The sequence below is a fragment of the Magallana gigas genome, chromosome 8, assembly GCF_963853765.1.
Source record: "Magallana gigas chromosome 8, xbMagGiga1.1, whole genome shotgun sequence".
Classification (NCBI taxonomy): Eukaryota; Metazoa; Mollusca; class Bivalvia; order Ostreida; family Ostreidae; genus Magallana; species Magallana gigas.
Window position 1 is genome coordinate 19684298 of NC_088860.1, and position 15226 is coordinate 19699523.

General features: G+C 30.5%; 2 protein-coding genes across 2 annotated transcripts; both read right to left on the reverse strand.

Moving 5' to 3' along the window:
* Nucleotides 1-219: 219 nt before the first annotated feature.
* LOC105330939 (microfibril-associated glycoprotein 4) lies at nucleotides 220-4581 on the reverse strand. The gene is made up of 6 exons (XM_034472101.2): nucleotides 4442-4581; nucleotides 4127-4270; nucleotides 3559-3704; nucleotides 1871-1967; nucleotides 606-770; nucleotides 220-500 (listed from the first exon to the last, which is right to left on the reverse strand). Exons 1-6 carry the CDS (start codon nucleotides 4530-4532, stop codon nucleotides 253-255), a joined length of 891 nt encoding a protein of 296 aa, XP_034327992.2. The 5' UTR covers nucleotides 4533-4581; the 3' UTR covers nucleotides 220-252.
* A 5135-nt stretch (nucleotides 4582-9716) lies between these two features.
* On the reverse strand, nucleotides 9717-14359 carry LOC105336083 (microfibril-associated glycoprotein 4-like). Its single transcript, XM_066069039.1, has 6 exons — nucleotides 14229-14359; nucleotides 13898-14041; nucleotides 12992-13134; nucleotides 12056-12152; nucleotides 10082-10246; nucleotides 9717-9988 (listed from the first exon to the last, which is right to left on the reverse strand). Exons 1-6 carry the CDS (start codon nucleotides 14317-14319, stop codon nucleotides 9750-9752), a joined length of 879 nt encoding a protein of 292 aa, XP_065925111.1. The 5' UTR covers nucleotides 14320-14359; the 3' UTR covers nucleotides 9717-9749.
* Between the last annotated feature and the right edge of the window lie 867 nt (nucleotides 14360-15226).

Genomic DNA, 15226 nt, shown 5'->3' on the forward strand with positions numbered 1-15226 from the left:
ACGGAATTAAAGTGATCAGAATAGCTCACTTGAGCTTTCAGCTCAGGTGAGCTAAAAACAAAATGTATTTAAATAGTGTTGTGTTTCCGAAGTGCAGTTTAATGTAGCAACAGGTAAATAAGATTTGTCGAATATTTGTTTTGTATATGAACATTATTTTAAGTCATATAGGTAACGACTCTGTTTGTTAATAACACACACACAAGAAATAGTTCGAAATATCATTCACTTCGCTTTTATTTGTACTTTAAATTATATGTTGGATCTAATCATCATTCTTGCATTCTTCAAAGAAACCTCTTTCTTCTCCAAATGATACCACACAATACCCTTCCATGTCTTTATGCCAGATTTCTGATACATGCCATTAAGATTACTGCTAAGACAGATTCCAAACCACCATGCTCCTTGATGCGTAACAGCACAACTTTTACCCCAAGTGTCATTGTCCTGATCTTTTGTGGAAAATTTCAGTCCATTGTGGCCACCAAGACTATCTCCTACAATGATAATAATTAGATAGAATTCATTTAATTTTAAAACCCATTGGAATTTACATGTATATTTATTTACGATCTTTAAGTTTAAAGGATTTGACATCTCACCAGCATTTCCACTATATCCTCCGACAACTATCTTGTATTTTTCAGACTCACTTCCCACAGAGAACTTGGAGTACTTGGCATAAGCCTTTTCACCGGAAAACTTTTGAAGATCTACTCGTAGCTCGTTTTTGGTCATTGTAGTAAGCAAGTGAATATCTTCGTTTCCTGGAAAACATCAATAAGTTTTCGTTATCCTGACATTCATGTTTGAAATTCACCAAAATGAATTGAGTTTTTTAAATTTATAATTAACGACCCTATGTAGCCGGAAGCAACAAAACACAACCATTTCCCTTGCCCGTTTACATTTAGATTGAAAAAGGCAAAACACATTTATATTTGCTTATAAACATGCCGACTTGTTTTACAATTTAACAAAATAAATCTAAGTACTAGATCTTGTGACTTTAGAGTTAATATATTCTTTATAAATTGATGGCTTGTCTCCTGTTTAGGGACTAACATCTTTTTGCAAGAAAAGTCATAATTTTGTTTATGTGTCAGTATATATAACACAATTAAGGGCTTAGAAAACCACATGACCAGGATATCGTTGTGCAGGGTTTCTTTAAGACCACTTTGCTTTCAAAGTTCAGATAGAAAATAATTAAGCTTTTGTCATGGAAATCTTAAAAAATGTCTTGTGAAATTGAAAGAGTTGAATTCCCAATTGTTAGCATTGAAAGCATTGTCCATACTCATCTGATCTATAGTATAAACCCTTACTTTTATAAATGAAAATCATTAAGTGAATATGGTATAGGACACCTCCATATATTTACTTATTTCCTATCATTATAAACAAGAAAATCAAGTATAATCTTCTGATATTTTTGTTGTTGCAAAATTGTTTCATATACCTAACAGCATATTATTATGGGCGTTAATTGAATATGTGTAAGACATAATTGGGAACCCGACAGAAGGTTTAATAATTTTTACCATTCCAAAGATTTTAAAACATATTTTTGACCAAAAATTCCCAAATTCAAAAAGTCTATACCGTTGAAAGTATTATAATTATAATGAACATTAATATCAACATGTACCTCTACAGCTTAAACAATAGACATAGAAATAAAATGCACAGCTATTTAATAGCATAATAAAAAAGCCTTGAAAATTGTATAGAACTAAATATTCTTCTTTCTTACTTCTGTAAATATTACTTCTCTAATGAAAGGTTATTGATATACAAAATCTTTCTTTATGTTAAATAAATCCTTTTTTTGATTACTTTAAATAAAATCCTTTTTTATTCTTACCTAACCAGTATTCACCATCTGCTTTCCCAAATCCCTCCTTGTAGGTCTGCCAAGAACGGTAAAAATTAACAGAGCCATCCATCCTATGTAGAATTACCTAATATGAAAAAGATTTCAAGCTGGTAGTGAAGCACCATTCTTCAGGAATTAAAAAAGTCATTAGATATTTACACTTCAAACTGGCGTTCTCAAAAATATATATAATATTGTTGCATGTTTACGTTTTCAAATAATAATCATAATTTTTTTTAAACAATGCATTACATGTACTTTCAAATTTAAATGTAAATCAACTTAACAAACATTACTGCGGCATTTAAAGTCAGAATTTGTGATTTAAAACCCTATTCTTTATCAAATAATTATATCTTTTTCACAAATTTTAACATTTCACAAGCAATTTTGAATTCCTATAGTGTGACGCATAAAAATACTAAAAAGGGTATTAAAATATGTCGATGATCCTTCACGCCAACACACAAAACTAAGCCAAACTCGCCTTATGTTATTGCAGCAGAATGTAAAAAACTTTTGCGTTGAGAAAGCGGATTAATCAGCGACCATGTTACTTACCTATTCTTGACACATACTAAAATTGATATTGATTGAACCCTATGGCATAAACCTGACCTCAAAAATTACTAAAAATCCCTACACAATTAAATAACGTTTGGCGTGATTGGCGCGACCCTTTAGTTTTACAGTGCAATATGCAACTGACAAATTTATGAGCCGATTACTATTATTTGGCAGTATAAAATATGATTGCCAGCAATAGAAATACCATCGTACTCCAAGGAGCCTGGAAACAATAGTGCTCCTGAGACGGCATTTTATGTTAAATAATATCAAATGGTAAAAGTCAAAATCTGTTATCTAGAACAATATTCATTATCAAATAATGTATTGTGTCGTATACAAACAATAAAAATGATCATAAAAATGTCAAGGATCCTTCACGCCAACACACAAATACATGTAAACCAAACTCGCCATATGTCATTGCAGCAGAATGTAAAAGGAATTTTAGGTTGATGAAGTTTACTCCCTAGCTTTGATTATATCTAAAAGATAAAATTATCGACGAAAGTACATGAACGGAACGTTAAGTAACATTAAGTATCGGAAATATTTGTATCACGTAATGTTAATCCTTCATTGGTTGTAAGCTGTATTCGATTTTGGCAAAGACTTTTTAGAACATGTTATGGCAGTAAAACATTGCTTGTTATTGATAAAATAGTTGGTTTTGATTAAACGTTATTATATTTAGCAACGAAACCTCATCACTAAACCTATTCTAAAGAAATAGATTTAAAAATTAATAATTTGAGAGTATTTATACATGTTGTTTGATATTATTGCTGGATGGTCATTGCCATTTTTAGACCTACTTTGTAAGAAGAACTTTGTTTCAGGAGAGAGAAAGTATTCAAATTTAATAACTTAATTAAAAAACAATACTTTTTTCACATTAATTCATTTTATTTTCGAAACAATATAAAACTATATACAACGTCAAGTATTAAAATCGTAATTGTAATTGCAATTGTAGAGAAACTGTGAAATCTCTTCACTCAATAAAATTTTATTACTCAAAGAATCATATCTAAAATTTTAGGTGAACTGATTTTTTGTTGTTGACCATCCAACCTTCTAAACTAATTAAAACCAAAATAAAGACTCACAGTCCACCCTCCGCCGTCCGTGGTCATGTCACAGTACACCAACTTCCTGGTCTTCATATCCGGGTATATCGTGTACACACCGTCTCTTCCTTTTGTGTTGGGTATCGTTTTTAATATGGATGCACAATCCCTTTGCTTTTTTAGCACTGCAAGATTGAATAAAATAAAATTGGTATCTAACTTTTTGTTAGTATGTATAGTAAATAAATTATCATTATAGATAAATACAGTAAACGTCAAAGTTGATAAACACTCTAATTTACAGAATGCAAACTTTGTATAGGACTCTAAAACACGATTGGACCTTGTTATTTAAGCTACATGTACCTAGTGATTTCACACAGCTATATACAGTTTTCCTCGCTAGACCTTGACATACAATGTTGATCAAAGACAAGAGCAACATTTCTGTCTACACATTCATCAGATTATGTAATTTTTAGAACACATTTGTTAGTTCGGTATTAAACTTAATTTTTATTGGTGTAAAATATTTAGAGAAATATTTCAAAGGTATAAACAATTAAAGCAGTACTGGACAAGAGAGAGAGAGAGAGTGTGTTCTAACTGAGAAACTTGTTGAGGTGTTTCCCGGTCAGTCTGTAGTGAGAGGTCAGGGACACATCCACAGTGACGGGGGAATCCACTTTGAGGGACGTGTTCAGGTGCTTCCAGTTCCATGGGGTCAACTCAAGCAGAGATTCCACGTTGCCTGAACAAAGACAAAAAATATCGCCCATTATTTGTTTAGTTTTGACGTGTAAATATTTTAGAAGCAATTTATTTAGAAAAATATTTATCTGAAAATACCAGAGAAAATATTTAAAACAACATGTATTTATCACTTTACATTCAGAAAGTATTATATTTTTTTTATATTTACCTTTTATTTTGGAATGGGGTTCAACAGCAATCACTATAACAAAATTATAGACCAAACCAAAAATAAAGAACAAAATCCCAAAAGAACCCATGATGGCGTTGTTACTTTCAATGGATAAAACATTTCTGACTGCTCTTATATACATATACATATACATGTACATTAACATGTAGATATCGCCTGACTATTAAAATGAAATAGGATATGCCTGGTTCGTGACAATAGAAGAGATCGGTCTAGGTTAGCCTAGCGCATTGATATAGAGGTAAACATGTTGTCACCAGTCTAAATATAAAAACTGCGTAATCATTGTAATCAAAATTGAGTACACGTGAAATAAGAATCACTATGATTTTTTATACTATAATTCAAATACTTAAAAGTTCCTTTTATTATTGTAAAAATATAAGTACTTTATCTCATTTATAAATTCGACGTACTTCTTAGTATATAAAGCTATAAAAGTTCAAAGTCTATAGAAAAACGTACACAAAAATATATGAAACATACTCACGTATATAAGAATACAAAAATGACTTAATTACCAATGGTTCTTAATATTTTCATCAGTTACAGCGTGATGACATATTGAAATATTATGTTACTTTCTTGTTATTTTACTTGATTATCTTTATAAATTACAAATTTAAAAAAAAAAACCATGTTTGATTTTTTAAAAAATAAAATACACATTTTATAACACTTACGTCAAATATACATACAATAGAGGGAGATCTGCACATTTGTACAGATATATCGTCTTTATAAAGTGACTAAGTCATGCAGCGTATGTAGAAACATAGATTAATTTGTACTTTAATTATAATGTAAATGTATACATGTATATCTAATGAAGTTCTTGATTTTACTTTAATTTTGAGAAAATCCCACACTAGTGGCTAGCATATATGTAACGTTACATCTAAAAAATATTTAATTGTAATATCAAGTGATAGTGCACGTTAAGTAGTAAATTATGTTAAATGCTTAATAGTATGTACATGTATAATCATTATACATTTTCTTTAATATACAATGATCTGTCTAATCTACACAAATTATTTTTGTATATGTAGTATCATATTTCTATGATTTTATATGCATATACGGGTTTTTAAGAAATACCTGCATTATAAATGCTACCCTAATGTGTAGCACTTGTTATTCATTCAAAATTTATTAATTTTTATACAAGCCTCAAAACATTTTTTTTTCAGAGTAAAAATTGTTAAAATAATTAATTCTTCAGTCGATATTTGTTTTTAAAGTTGTGCCAGAAAAAAATATGCTGGGTCTTGATAGACCATTTTTGATTTATGGAGTTTACATCACATAATGCAGTCAAGGGGCCCGTTTCACTAAAAGGCGTACGCCCGGCGTAACCTTACGCCTGGCGTAAATCCGGACTTAAGTGAAATATTTGGACCAAGGTCCGTTTCACTAAAAGGCGTAACTTTGCGCCCGCCTTAAGTTAAGCCAAAAATTTTCGCCTAGCCAAGGGTAGTCGTAACTTTCGGCGAAAACATACATGTAAAATAATTGCTTATTCTGGGAATATCGTTGCTGACCATTAAGTTAAATTGCAGAGTTTATCATGTAAATTTGATTAAATTCATTTGAAGTTAAAAAAAAAATAGAGAGTTTTTATATAATTTCCGCTGTGTTTCAGACTTGTCAAAAGTCCTTGGTTTTTTTAAATACTAGATAATGTATTTATCATACAACAAATGCAAAACACTGACTCCAGTTTCATTGGAATTTTTTTTCGAGGGTTACATACACCTACGCTATATCAACTTAAAATCTTTAAGAAGCCTTATTCAATACACTAAATATTCATGAATGTGTACTTGGGCAGTTTATGTTGAGTTCACCATACATCGGACACATACATCTTTACCGTGACTCGGACAACTTTGGTTAAACATTTACAAATAAACGTGCACGTAACTTAAGTTTCGTCGTATCCTACGCATTGTAGTGAAACGGGTCCCTGTACCTCTCGATGAAACCCAAAGAGAAATGATCCCAGCGTATGTCTTGATTCTTCGCAGAGAATTTAATCCCATTGTGTATGACTGTCCCCTAGAACAGATCAGTGCTCATCAGATTACACTATGATATATTTTAAAATTGTTAATGTTTACTAAAATAGAGGTAAAGAATGAATCCTCTAAGGACTGCGATCTCGCCCTTTTTTAAACACCGAAATTTACCCTTTCAAACAAAAATATTGTGATTGTTTAGCTAAAAGCTCCAAGCATGGACTCTCATTATAAACATAATATCAATTAAATAAAATTATAAACTTCAGTGCCAAATCCCGACTTCGCGGTTACGGCTTTTTAGGTCATTGTATTTTTTTTTATAAGAAGGCGGAGTGAAATCAAGCGTGCGAATAGTATGCATGAGGGAACGTAGCTCCCGAGTGTCGTTAAGACCACGCCCATCGGGTATCTGCACATAATGAACAATAGTATATGGGGTAACTACTACATATTATGCATACTGTTCGCACGCTTGATTGACGCACGTAATCAACAATATTTTATGGGGTAAGTTACTTTTACCATAGTTTCAATTCATATATCTTATTACATAGTTATCAAAAGTGCACTTGCCTGTAAACAATACGGTGCCAATGCGTTGGTCTTTTTATATGTACATTGTATTTCATGAATTTCTTAAATGAGTTTCTATCCCCGACAAACATTAATTATCAATTCAAAGCCATGAGGAATATCTCCACTGCCTATTGTCATATTTTTATTTCACATTCATCATTTCCGACTTATAGTATTGATATTTGCTTCAAAGAATTAAACGTATGAACACCATTTTTTATGTTTACGAACCATAAGTTGTGCAATGCTTCTTTTTAGACATCTGAAGTAGAGGTAAAAAGATGAAGGTAATTATTCTTTTTAAATTTCTATTTGATACCCTGTATCAATCATATATATGTACGTTTTTATTTAAAAAATGACTGAAAAAACATGCAAATATATTTGTATATAAACTTTGAAAAATCAATCAATGAGCAAAATAAATTATCATTTGAGAAATGCATATCACGAAACTGTGAATGGTAAATGTCAAATCAGATTAACTACCGCGATTTACTCTGTCCACAAAACAAGTTTACTATTCAAACGCTTTCCTATATGTACATATAAACCCACACTTTTAACAATAAAAAACACGCCAGGCTATGGTACAATAGCAGGTGTTTGAATTTTAAAGTTTAACCAAAGTTTTAAAAGGAGTACCAAAGAAAACAATCTAGAAAATTTCACGTTGATGGGCTTGAAAGCGACAATATAAAATAAAATTAGCAACTTTTTTGGTTTTTATGAAAATTATTGTTTGACTTATGAGATATCGTTTAAAATATTGAATGGAAATTAAATCTGCGTTTAAAATACAAAATAAAATCTGCAAAGAGAACTCCTGACAAACGAGTTTTCATATTTACTTAACCTTTTTTTTTTAAAAAAAGATTTAATTTATTTGATTTTTTTTATATTCGTTTATTTATCAAGCATATAATTGAAAAAAAATCTGAGAGTTCAAATAAATACGTGGTTTAATTGAACAACATTCTTTGTATAAGGAATACATTTGTAAAAAAAAAACTGACGTCAAATGTCAATACTATTAGTATGGACACTTCAGTCTCGGTGTTTTCTGCATTGAAGCTCTATGTACCTCGGTACCTCAGAACATATACAACATGCGGAAAACAGCCCAACAAGCGTACTCCAGACTTGCAATAGAAGTACCAATATTTGATAGGATCTTCCTTATCTGATGCATGAAACGGTATTCACAAATACATGTAGTAGGATTTTGATGAGACATGGGGTAATTTGATCTATTATCACCACGTCGCATAGGTGAATGATTAAAAGAAAACTTTTTTGTTTGATTTATCAAATTTCGTTCCTTCTTAAGCATTGTAATAAATCAAACCTTATCCATTTCCAAAGAATTTATCAAATATTAACAAGTTGATACATCTCATTCTGGAAAAGGTAAAATTCAAAATATATTTTGATGAAAGATGAAATAGTTATTTTGCACATACATGTGTATATTGTAAAACATACGGGGAAAAGTTCATGTTTTGCAAAGAGGTGAGGCACATGGCAGTGCAATTTTTTTCATTGCGCTTCTTAAAAATTCAAAACAACTCGCAGGCAACTTTTACATGATATACCTCCGAACTACACAAATTGATTGCAATAGTTTCATTCAATACACCATAAGTCACAGAGCCCTTGGAAATAAAAACCACTTACATCTATTTCATACAGTATTAGGACATGTTATAAGCTTTAAATTTTAGATTTGTTCAAATTGATGAGCAACACTTATGGTCACAATGTAGCAGTCCATTTTTTGTTTTTACCCATGCATTTGTGTCTGAGCTTACTTTACTAGCTATTTAGTGAAAATGAATCTTTCAGGGAGCAAAGCTGTCAAATCTGCTGATAGTAATGTTCGGGATAGAAATCACATGCAAATTATGTCCATTTTTAGTTTTCATTTATAAAAGATTGTGGAATTAATTTACCAGTGTTTGATTTTTACTTCAACACCCAAAAGAAATGATATGTAGAGCTGAGGGGGTTGGAAAAGGTAGCTATGCAGCACGCTCAAGGATCATCTTGCAATGAGTTCGTAAAATATTTGAATGGTTTACTTATTTCTTAATCATTACATTTATTTTGGGAAATAAAGATGTTGTCAGAGTAGATAAATTGGAACCCAGTAAAAAGCAGGAAAAGAAATCTTTTGCCAAGCAGTTTTGTGATTCATCATCTTACCTAAATACAACTGTTCATTTATCTTGTCTGAGTTAATGGTCGTTTCCATTGCTGTCATATTTATAGATTTTCTCACGAGATAATATTTGAAGTTTTGCTGTTGTCTACTTCATGATTAGTCTTTGTGTATGAGTGTACGTATAATCTGTCTTCTCATGGGACTAACTAATAATAAGTGAATTTTTATTATTTTTTGCATCTTAATATTACAAGGATAGCAAACAACAATGTTATTTACTTTTTGTAAGGTTTATGTTCGACATTCGTGTAAAAATATTTTTTCTTAAAAATTATCTGTGTCAATGTGAACAAATATGACAAGTGACGAGTCTAATGGAGATAATCAACAACTGAAGATAATTACGCCATAGTCAAAGACATGGGACTTAGTGTCATAATGTTCAAATTTTGGGCGACAAAATAACACGAAAACGTATTTTATTCATTATGCAGTATGTTTTTATTTTTCAATTAACACATCATACGCTGGTTCGAATCATCATTCTTGCGCTCTTCAAAGAAACCGTCACGTGATACCAAATGACGCCGTTCCATGTCTTAACAGCAGATTTATGATAAAGACCGTTAAGATTATTGTTAAAACAGTCAAAAAACCACCCTCCTGCTTGATGCTCCACAGCACAACTTTTATCCAAAGTGTCATTGTCCTGATCTTTCGTGGAAAATTTCATTCCATTATGGTAAGAGAGGCTATTTCCTACAATAAAGTAATTTTAAAATTCACACAATTTTAATACATGTTAAATTTTCATTTATTTACGATCTTTAAAAGAATGATTAGACCTCTCACCAGCATTTCCACTGTATCCTCCAACAGTTAACTTGTATTTTTCAGACTCACTCCCAACAGAAAATTTCGAATACTTGGCGTAAGGCTTTTCACCAGAGAACCTTTGGAGGTCCACACGTAACTCGTTTTTGGTCTTGGAAGTAAGCAAGTGTATATCTTCATTTCCTTGAAAACGTAAATATTTTTCTTTAAACATGTACTAACATTCATGCTCGAGTCTTTGAAATTTTATAATTTATGTTTGAGATTGATTTTGTATAATTCATAATTGATGATACACCATTGACAGAAGACAAAGATTCCCCTGCCTATTAAAATTGAAATGGAAAAAAGAAAAACACATTCATATATTTGTTTTGCAAAAGTGCCCAACTCGAATAGTTTTTTTCAGTTATTCAAATTGGATGAAGAGCATATTGTTGTTCAAGGTTTCTGGCAATTAGATTGAAAAAAATTATCACAGCATTACAAAAATCTTTAAACTATTGTCTTAGATATCTACAAAAATAGATGATATCTGAAGACGGCTGAAAGGGCATAAAATTCTGCAAAAATGAAAAAAAAATACTTATGTATTATGGAATATGAAATTATTGTTAATGTATTTTGATGTTATAATATTGGTCGGGCGTGATCACATCAAATAAAGCCCGAATAGCCTTGCGATACTAATAGATTTGATCACGCCAATATCATAATTATCACCTCATTATATTTAATAATGATTCTTTACAACTTATATTGTTTTCATTTTTAGCGATTGTACGATTACTTTCAATAATGTATTGACTTTTTTTCAATATTTTCATTTTGTATAATCATGCAAACCTTACGCCGAAACAGTACGTCATTTGCGTCATTAATGAACTGTATTATCACAGACTAAGACTGAAAAATATTCAAGCACTGACTGCTTATTTTTGGATGTCGTCGGTTCTGTAACACCCAAAGCCGTGCAGACAAATCGTAGATTGCGCGTTAGCGCGGTATGATTAATTATCTGTACCGCCTTGGTATGTTATTGGTATTTGTGTATCGTCGCTTTAAAGCCTTTATATACTATCTTAGTCAGGGATATGCATCACATAGCCATTTAACATGTCATTTAGTTCGTTTCAGCGATTAAAAATATAGTGCCTGAAACTTTGTAGAGGAAATTCTTTTTTACTTAAGGTCAGACGCGACCTATCTTACATTTTTTCCTATCTACACAATGTGAAGATTTCCACTTAGTAATTTTATAATTATATTTTTATGTTATATGATTCTTTTTTATATAGACATAAAGTTTTTAATTCAAAATGTATAGTATGGCATTATTTATAAGCATTCAATTGCATTTTGCATGCTATTTTAAGGAAAATCCGTAATATTCTAGCTCCGAAAAAAACCGTATTGTACCCTGAATTTTTGGGAATTAACAGGTTTAAATGTTAATAAATAAGGAATAAATTATCAATGAAAATTGTATAAAATTGAGGAACGTCTCGTGTGTCCTTAACGAGTAGATTTGACTTTAATATTTTCATATTATTTTTACCGCCCAAAGAGGATTTTGGTTAGTAAATATTTGAAAATAATATACTCCTAATAGCTAGTATTTCTTTAAACAATATTTTATTCAATATGATATATTAAATGGGATTAGGCAGCAGGCACAGCCTATTTTAGCCCTCTCCCTAATTGCTAGTATGAAAAAGACTAGAGGAACAATATCTATATGATCTCTTATATCATCTTTTATTTTCTAAATAAAATCCATTAACTAAAAAGAATATTTAAATCAAAAATATTTTATTGAATAAATTCAATAGGACTGAACAATTACAACAGGCATAGCCTGTGTATATTAATTATTATTAAACGTAACAATAATCAAATGTACAATATATTGAGCTTTTTACCTTGAGAAATTAATTATATATTTTCTTATTTCTGTAAATTTTACGTTCCTTGTCAATTATTTATTCTTACCTAGCCAGTATTCACCATCTGCTTTTCCAAATCCCTCCTTGTAGGTCTGCCAGGAACGGTAAAAATCAACAGAGCCATCCATCCTATTTAGAATTACCTACAAACGAAAGTTTTTAAGTGTTGAACATTTCTCCAAAATTATAAAAGTAGTTAAAGAAATTGATAAACCGTTACACTTCGAACTGGGAATTTGTCAATTAAATCTATTTTTTTTATAAACATTTCACATGGAATTTAAGTTTTATGATGTGACATACGGTCAGGAACCTTTGTGCAAAAGCACGAATTAACCAAAGAAGCCATGTCATTGAAGCAGAATCTCAAAAACTAAGGTCAATAAGTTTCTGTGTGGAGAATAATGAATACCACGACCTTCATTTCTTACTCCCACCCTATCTTATATCTAGAAGATAAAATGTTCGACGAAAGAATGCGGTGCAAGGCGACAGACATGTATCACTTTATCACAGAATGTTAATTCTATGTTTAATTAAAAATTATTTATTCGATTATGTTGAAGACTTTTTAGATGATTTCAGTTTCTTCCATTGATTTCAAATAAGCAAAGTCAGTTTTTATTAATCGGTTATTATATTTAGCAACGAGACCTCATCAAGAAACGCATTCTTCTCTTGTTAAGCATAAAAAAGAGGATAAACAATTTCAAACTGAAAGTAATTATACATGTATTTATTGCTTAAGAGGACTTGATAGCCATTGCCACTATTAGACCATATTAATCTCTTTAGAAATACACGTAGCTTTCTATAAAGATATAAGAAATATTCAAACTAAAAAGGATATTTACATGACTTCATTAAAGTTTACAACATGTTGAAAATATAATATCCTTTTTTTTTAATGTAGAGTTGGTGTCTTTTTTTTACCATCCAGCCTACAGTACTTAACTAATTTCAACATAGAGTAAAGACTCACAGTCCACCCTCCGCCGTCCGTGGTCATATCACAGTACACCAACTTCTTGGTCTTCATATCTGGGTATATCGTGTACACACCGTCTCTTCCTTTGGTGTTGGGAATCGTTTTTAGAATGGATGCGCAGTCCTTTTGTTTTTTTTAACCCTGTAAGATTCAGTAGATTAATAATGATATCCGCGTTAAGAAAGCGTTGTGGTAAATAAATTAATCATCAGATCTCCTTAAAATGTTATGATAGGATTTCTTTACCTATAAAGTATTATTAATTGAAGAAAAATTGCATAAATCTTGACTTTTTAATTTTGGATATTTCCCTATATTTTTTTTATTGAGCTCTTCTTCTAAAGGAGATAAAAACAGTCTAAAATTGGTCACGACCATTGAGCCTTTTAATTAATACTATTATATGTAGTATATTATCATTAAAAATGATTACAGTAAACTTTCATATTCATGTACTCTCTCTTTTTTAAAGAATGTTAATTTCTAATAGGACTCTATAAAATGGTTGGTTCTTGCTGTTTAAGCTACATGTACATTGCGATTTTATACAACTATTGTTTTAGCGATACCATTCTTGTATATTTTGTTGGCAATTTTTAGAAGACAACACTGTTGCCCTAGAAAAAAAGAAACATTTCAGTCAGTAGATCCAAGTTATACAGCCTTTTTTCTAAAACAGATAAAGTGTTTAAGTACTGTAGCAACCCATCATGTCGCCTATACTTGATTATTTCCGTTCTGCTGACATTTTAGTGGTCAATCTATTGATTCATGGACTGGGACACCATGAAATATAAACTTCGTAACTTCGATTTACTTTTAACCAATATGATTTTTTGGTAAAATCATAAGTGGTTAAACAAGTAAAGTTTTGCTGGCCAAGATAGAAAGAGCACTGACTGAGAATCTTGTTGAGGTGTTTCCCGGTCAGTCTGTAGTGAGAGGTGAGGGTCACGTCCACAGTGACGGGAGATTCCACTTTGAAGGAAGAGTTCAAGTGTTTCCAGGTCCATGAACTTTTCATTAAAAGAGATTCTACACTGTCTGCGAAAGTGGAAAATATTATATTGATTAACTGAGTATACCATCAGCAATTATCAAAATTTTTAGTTCAAGACATGCATTTATTTAAAACTTATTGAAGCAATCGAGTAAAAAGCAATAATCTAGAAATACCAAAGAAACATTTTTACTGAATTTTACTCTTTATATCAAAAAACATTATCCATACCTTTAATTTTTAAATGAGGTTCAACAGCAATTACAATAACAAAATAATCTACCAATCCAAAAATAAAGAAAATGTTTCCAAAAAGTCCCATGATGGCGTTGTAACTTTCAATGGATGGACATTTCTAATTGTTTTTATATATATATACATATAAAGGGTGTATCCCCTGAATATTAAAATGAAATATGATATACTTCTTTCGTGACAATGTAAAATCGATCTTTGTCCAGTGTATGGTTACAGAGACAATTATATTGTCATCCATCTAAATATAATTTGTGTAGTCGTCATCAAAATCAAGTTCACACAGAAGAATCAATATGATTTTATCTGTACTATACTTCAAATACGAAAAAAGTCTCTTCATTATTAAGATTAAGTACTTTACTTAATTTATGAATTTGTTGTTCTTCTAAATATACAATGTTCAGTAAAACTAGAAAAACTTATTGTATATAGAAAAACAGAAACAAATCTAATACAATCTCAGGAATATAAGATTTTGAATATGACTTTTTTAAAATTGTCATCAGTTACAGTGTAAATACGTATTAATATTTCAATATGTATTTATACTGTAGCTACAATGTTACTACCTTGTTGTATCTAATTTTGTTGGTTATCTGTATGAATTACAAATTGAAAAATTTCCACAGAAGTTTATCCGAATAATATAAAAATAAACATTGTATTACAATTATGTCAAATATACACATAAAAGAGGACGATCTGCACATCTGTTCACATATGTGGTATGGATAAAATGAATGCGTCAGTGTATTTAAAATCATAGTTTAATTTAAATATACTCTAATTATAATGTTAATATATACATGTATATTCAAGTAAATTTTTAATTAGCTTCATTTTCTTTACATTCGATGAAATTGCTTACTGAAAAGTAGTTAGTATACATGTATACATGTTTTATAAATATTTAATTGTATAAAGTCATGTGACACTAAGCAGGCAAAACGTGTTTACTTAAGGTTGATGTG

Excerpts from the sequence above, each read along its gene's own strand:
- LOC105330939 (XM_034472101.2), bottom strand. The coding sequence starts at position 4,532 with ATGGGTTCTTTTGGGATTTTGTTCTTTATTTTTGGTTTGGTCTATAAT. Across the intron at positions 4,271-4,441 it reads ACCCCATTCCAAAATAAAAG|GCAACGTGGAATCTCTGCTT; the intron begins GTAAATATAAAA and ends GTCTTTGTTCAG. Across the intron at positions 771-1,870 it reads AGATGGTGAATACTGGTTAG|GAAACGAAGATATTCACTTG; the intron begins GTAAGAATAAAA and ends GATGTTTTCCAG.
- LOC105336083 (XM_066069039.1), bottom strand. The coding sequence starts at position 14,319 with ATGGGACTTTTTGGAAACATTTTCTTTATTTTTGGATTGGTAGATTAT. Across the intron at positions 13,135-13,897 it reads ACACCTCAACAAGATTCTCA|AAAAAAAACAAAAGGACTGC; the intron begins GTCAGTGCTCTT and ends TCTTACAGGGTT. Across the intron at positions 9,989-10,081 it reads AGGATACAGTGGAAATGCTG|GAAATAGCCTCTCTTACCAT; the intron begins GTGAGAGGTCTA and ends ACTTTATTGTAG.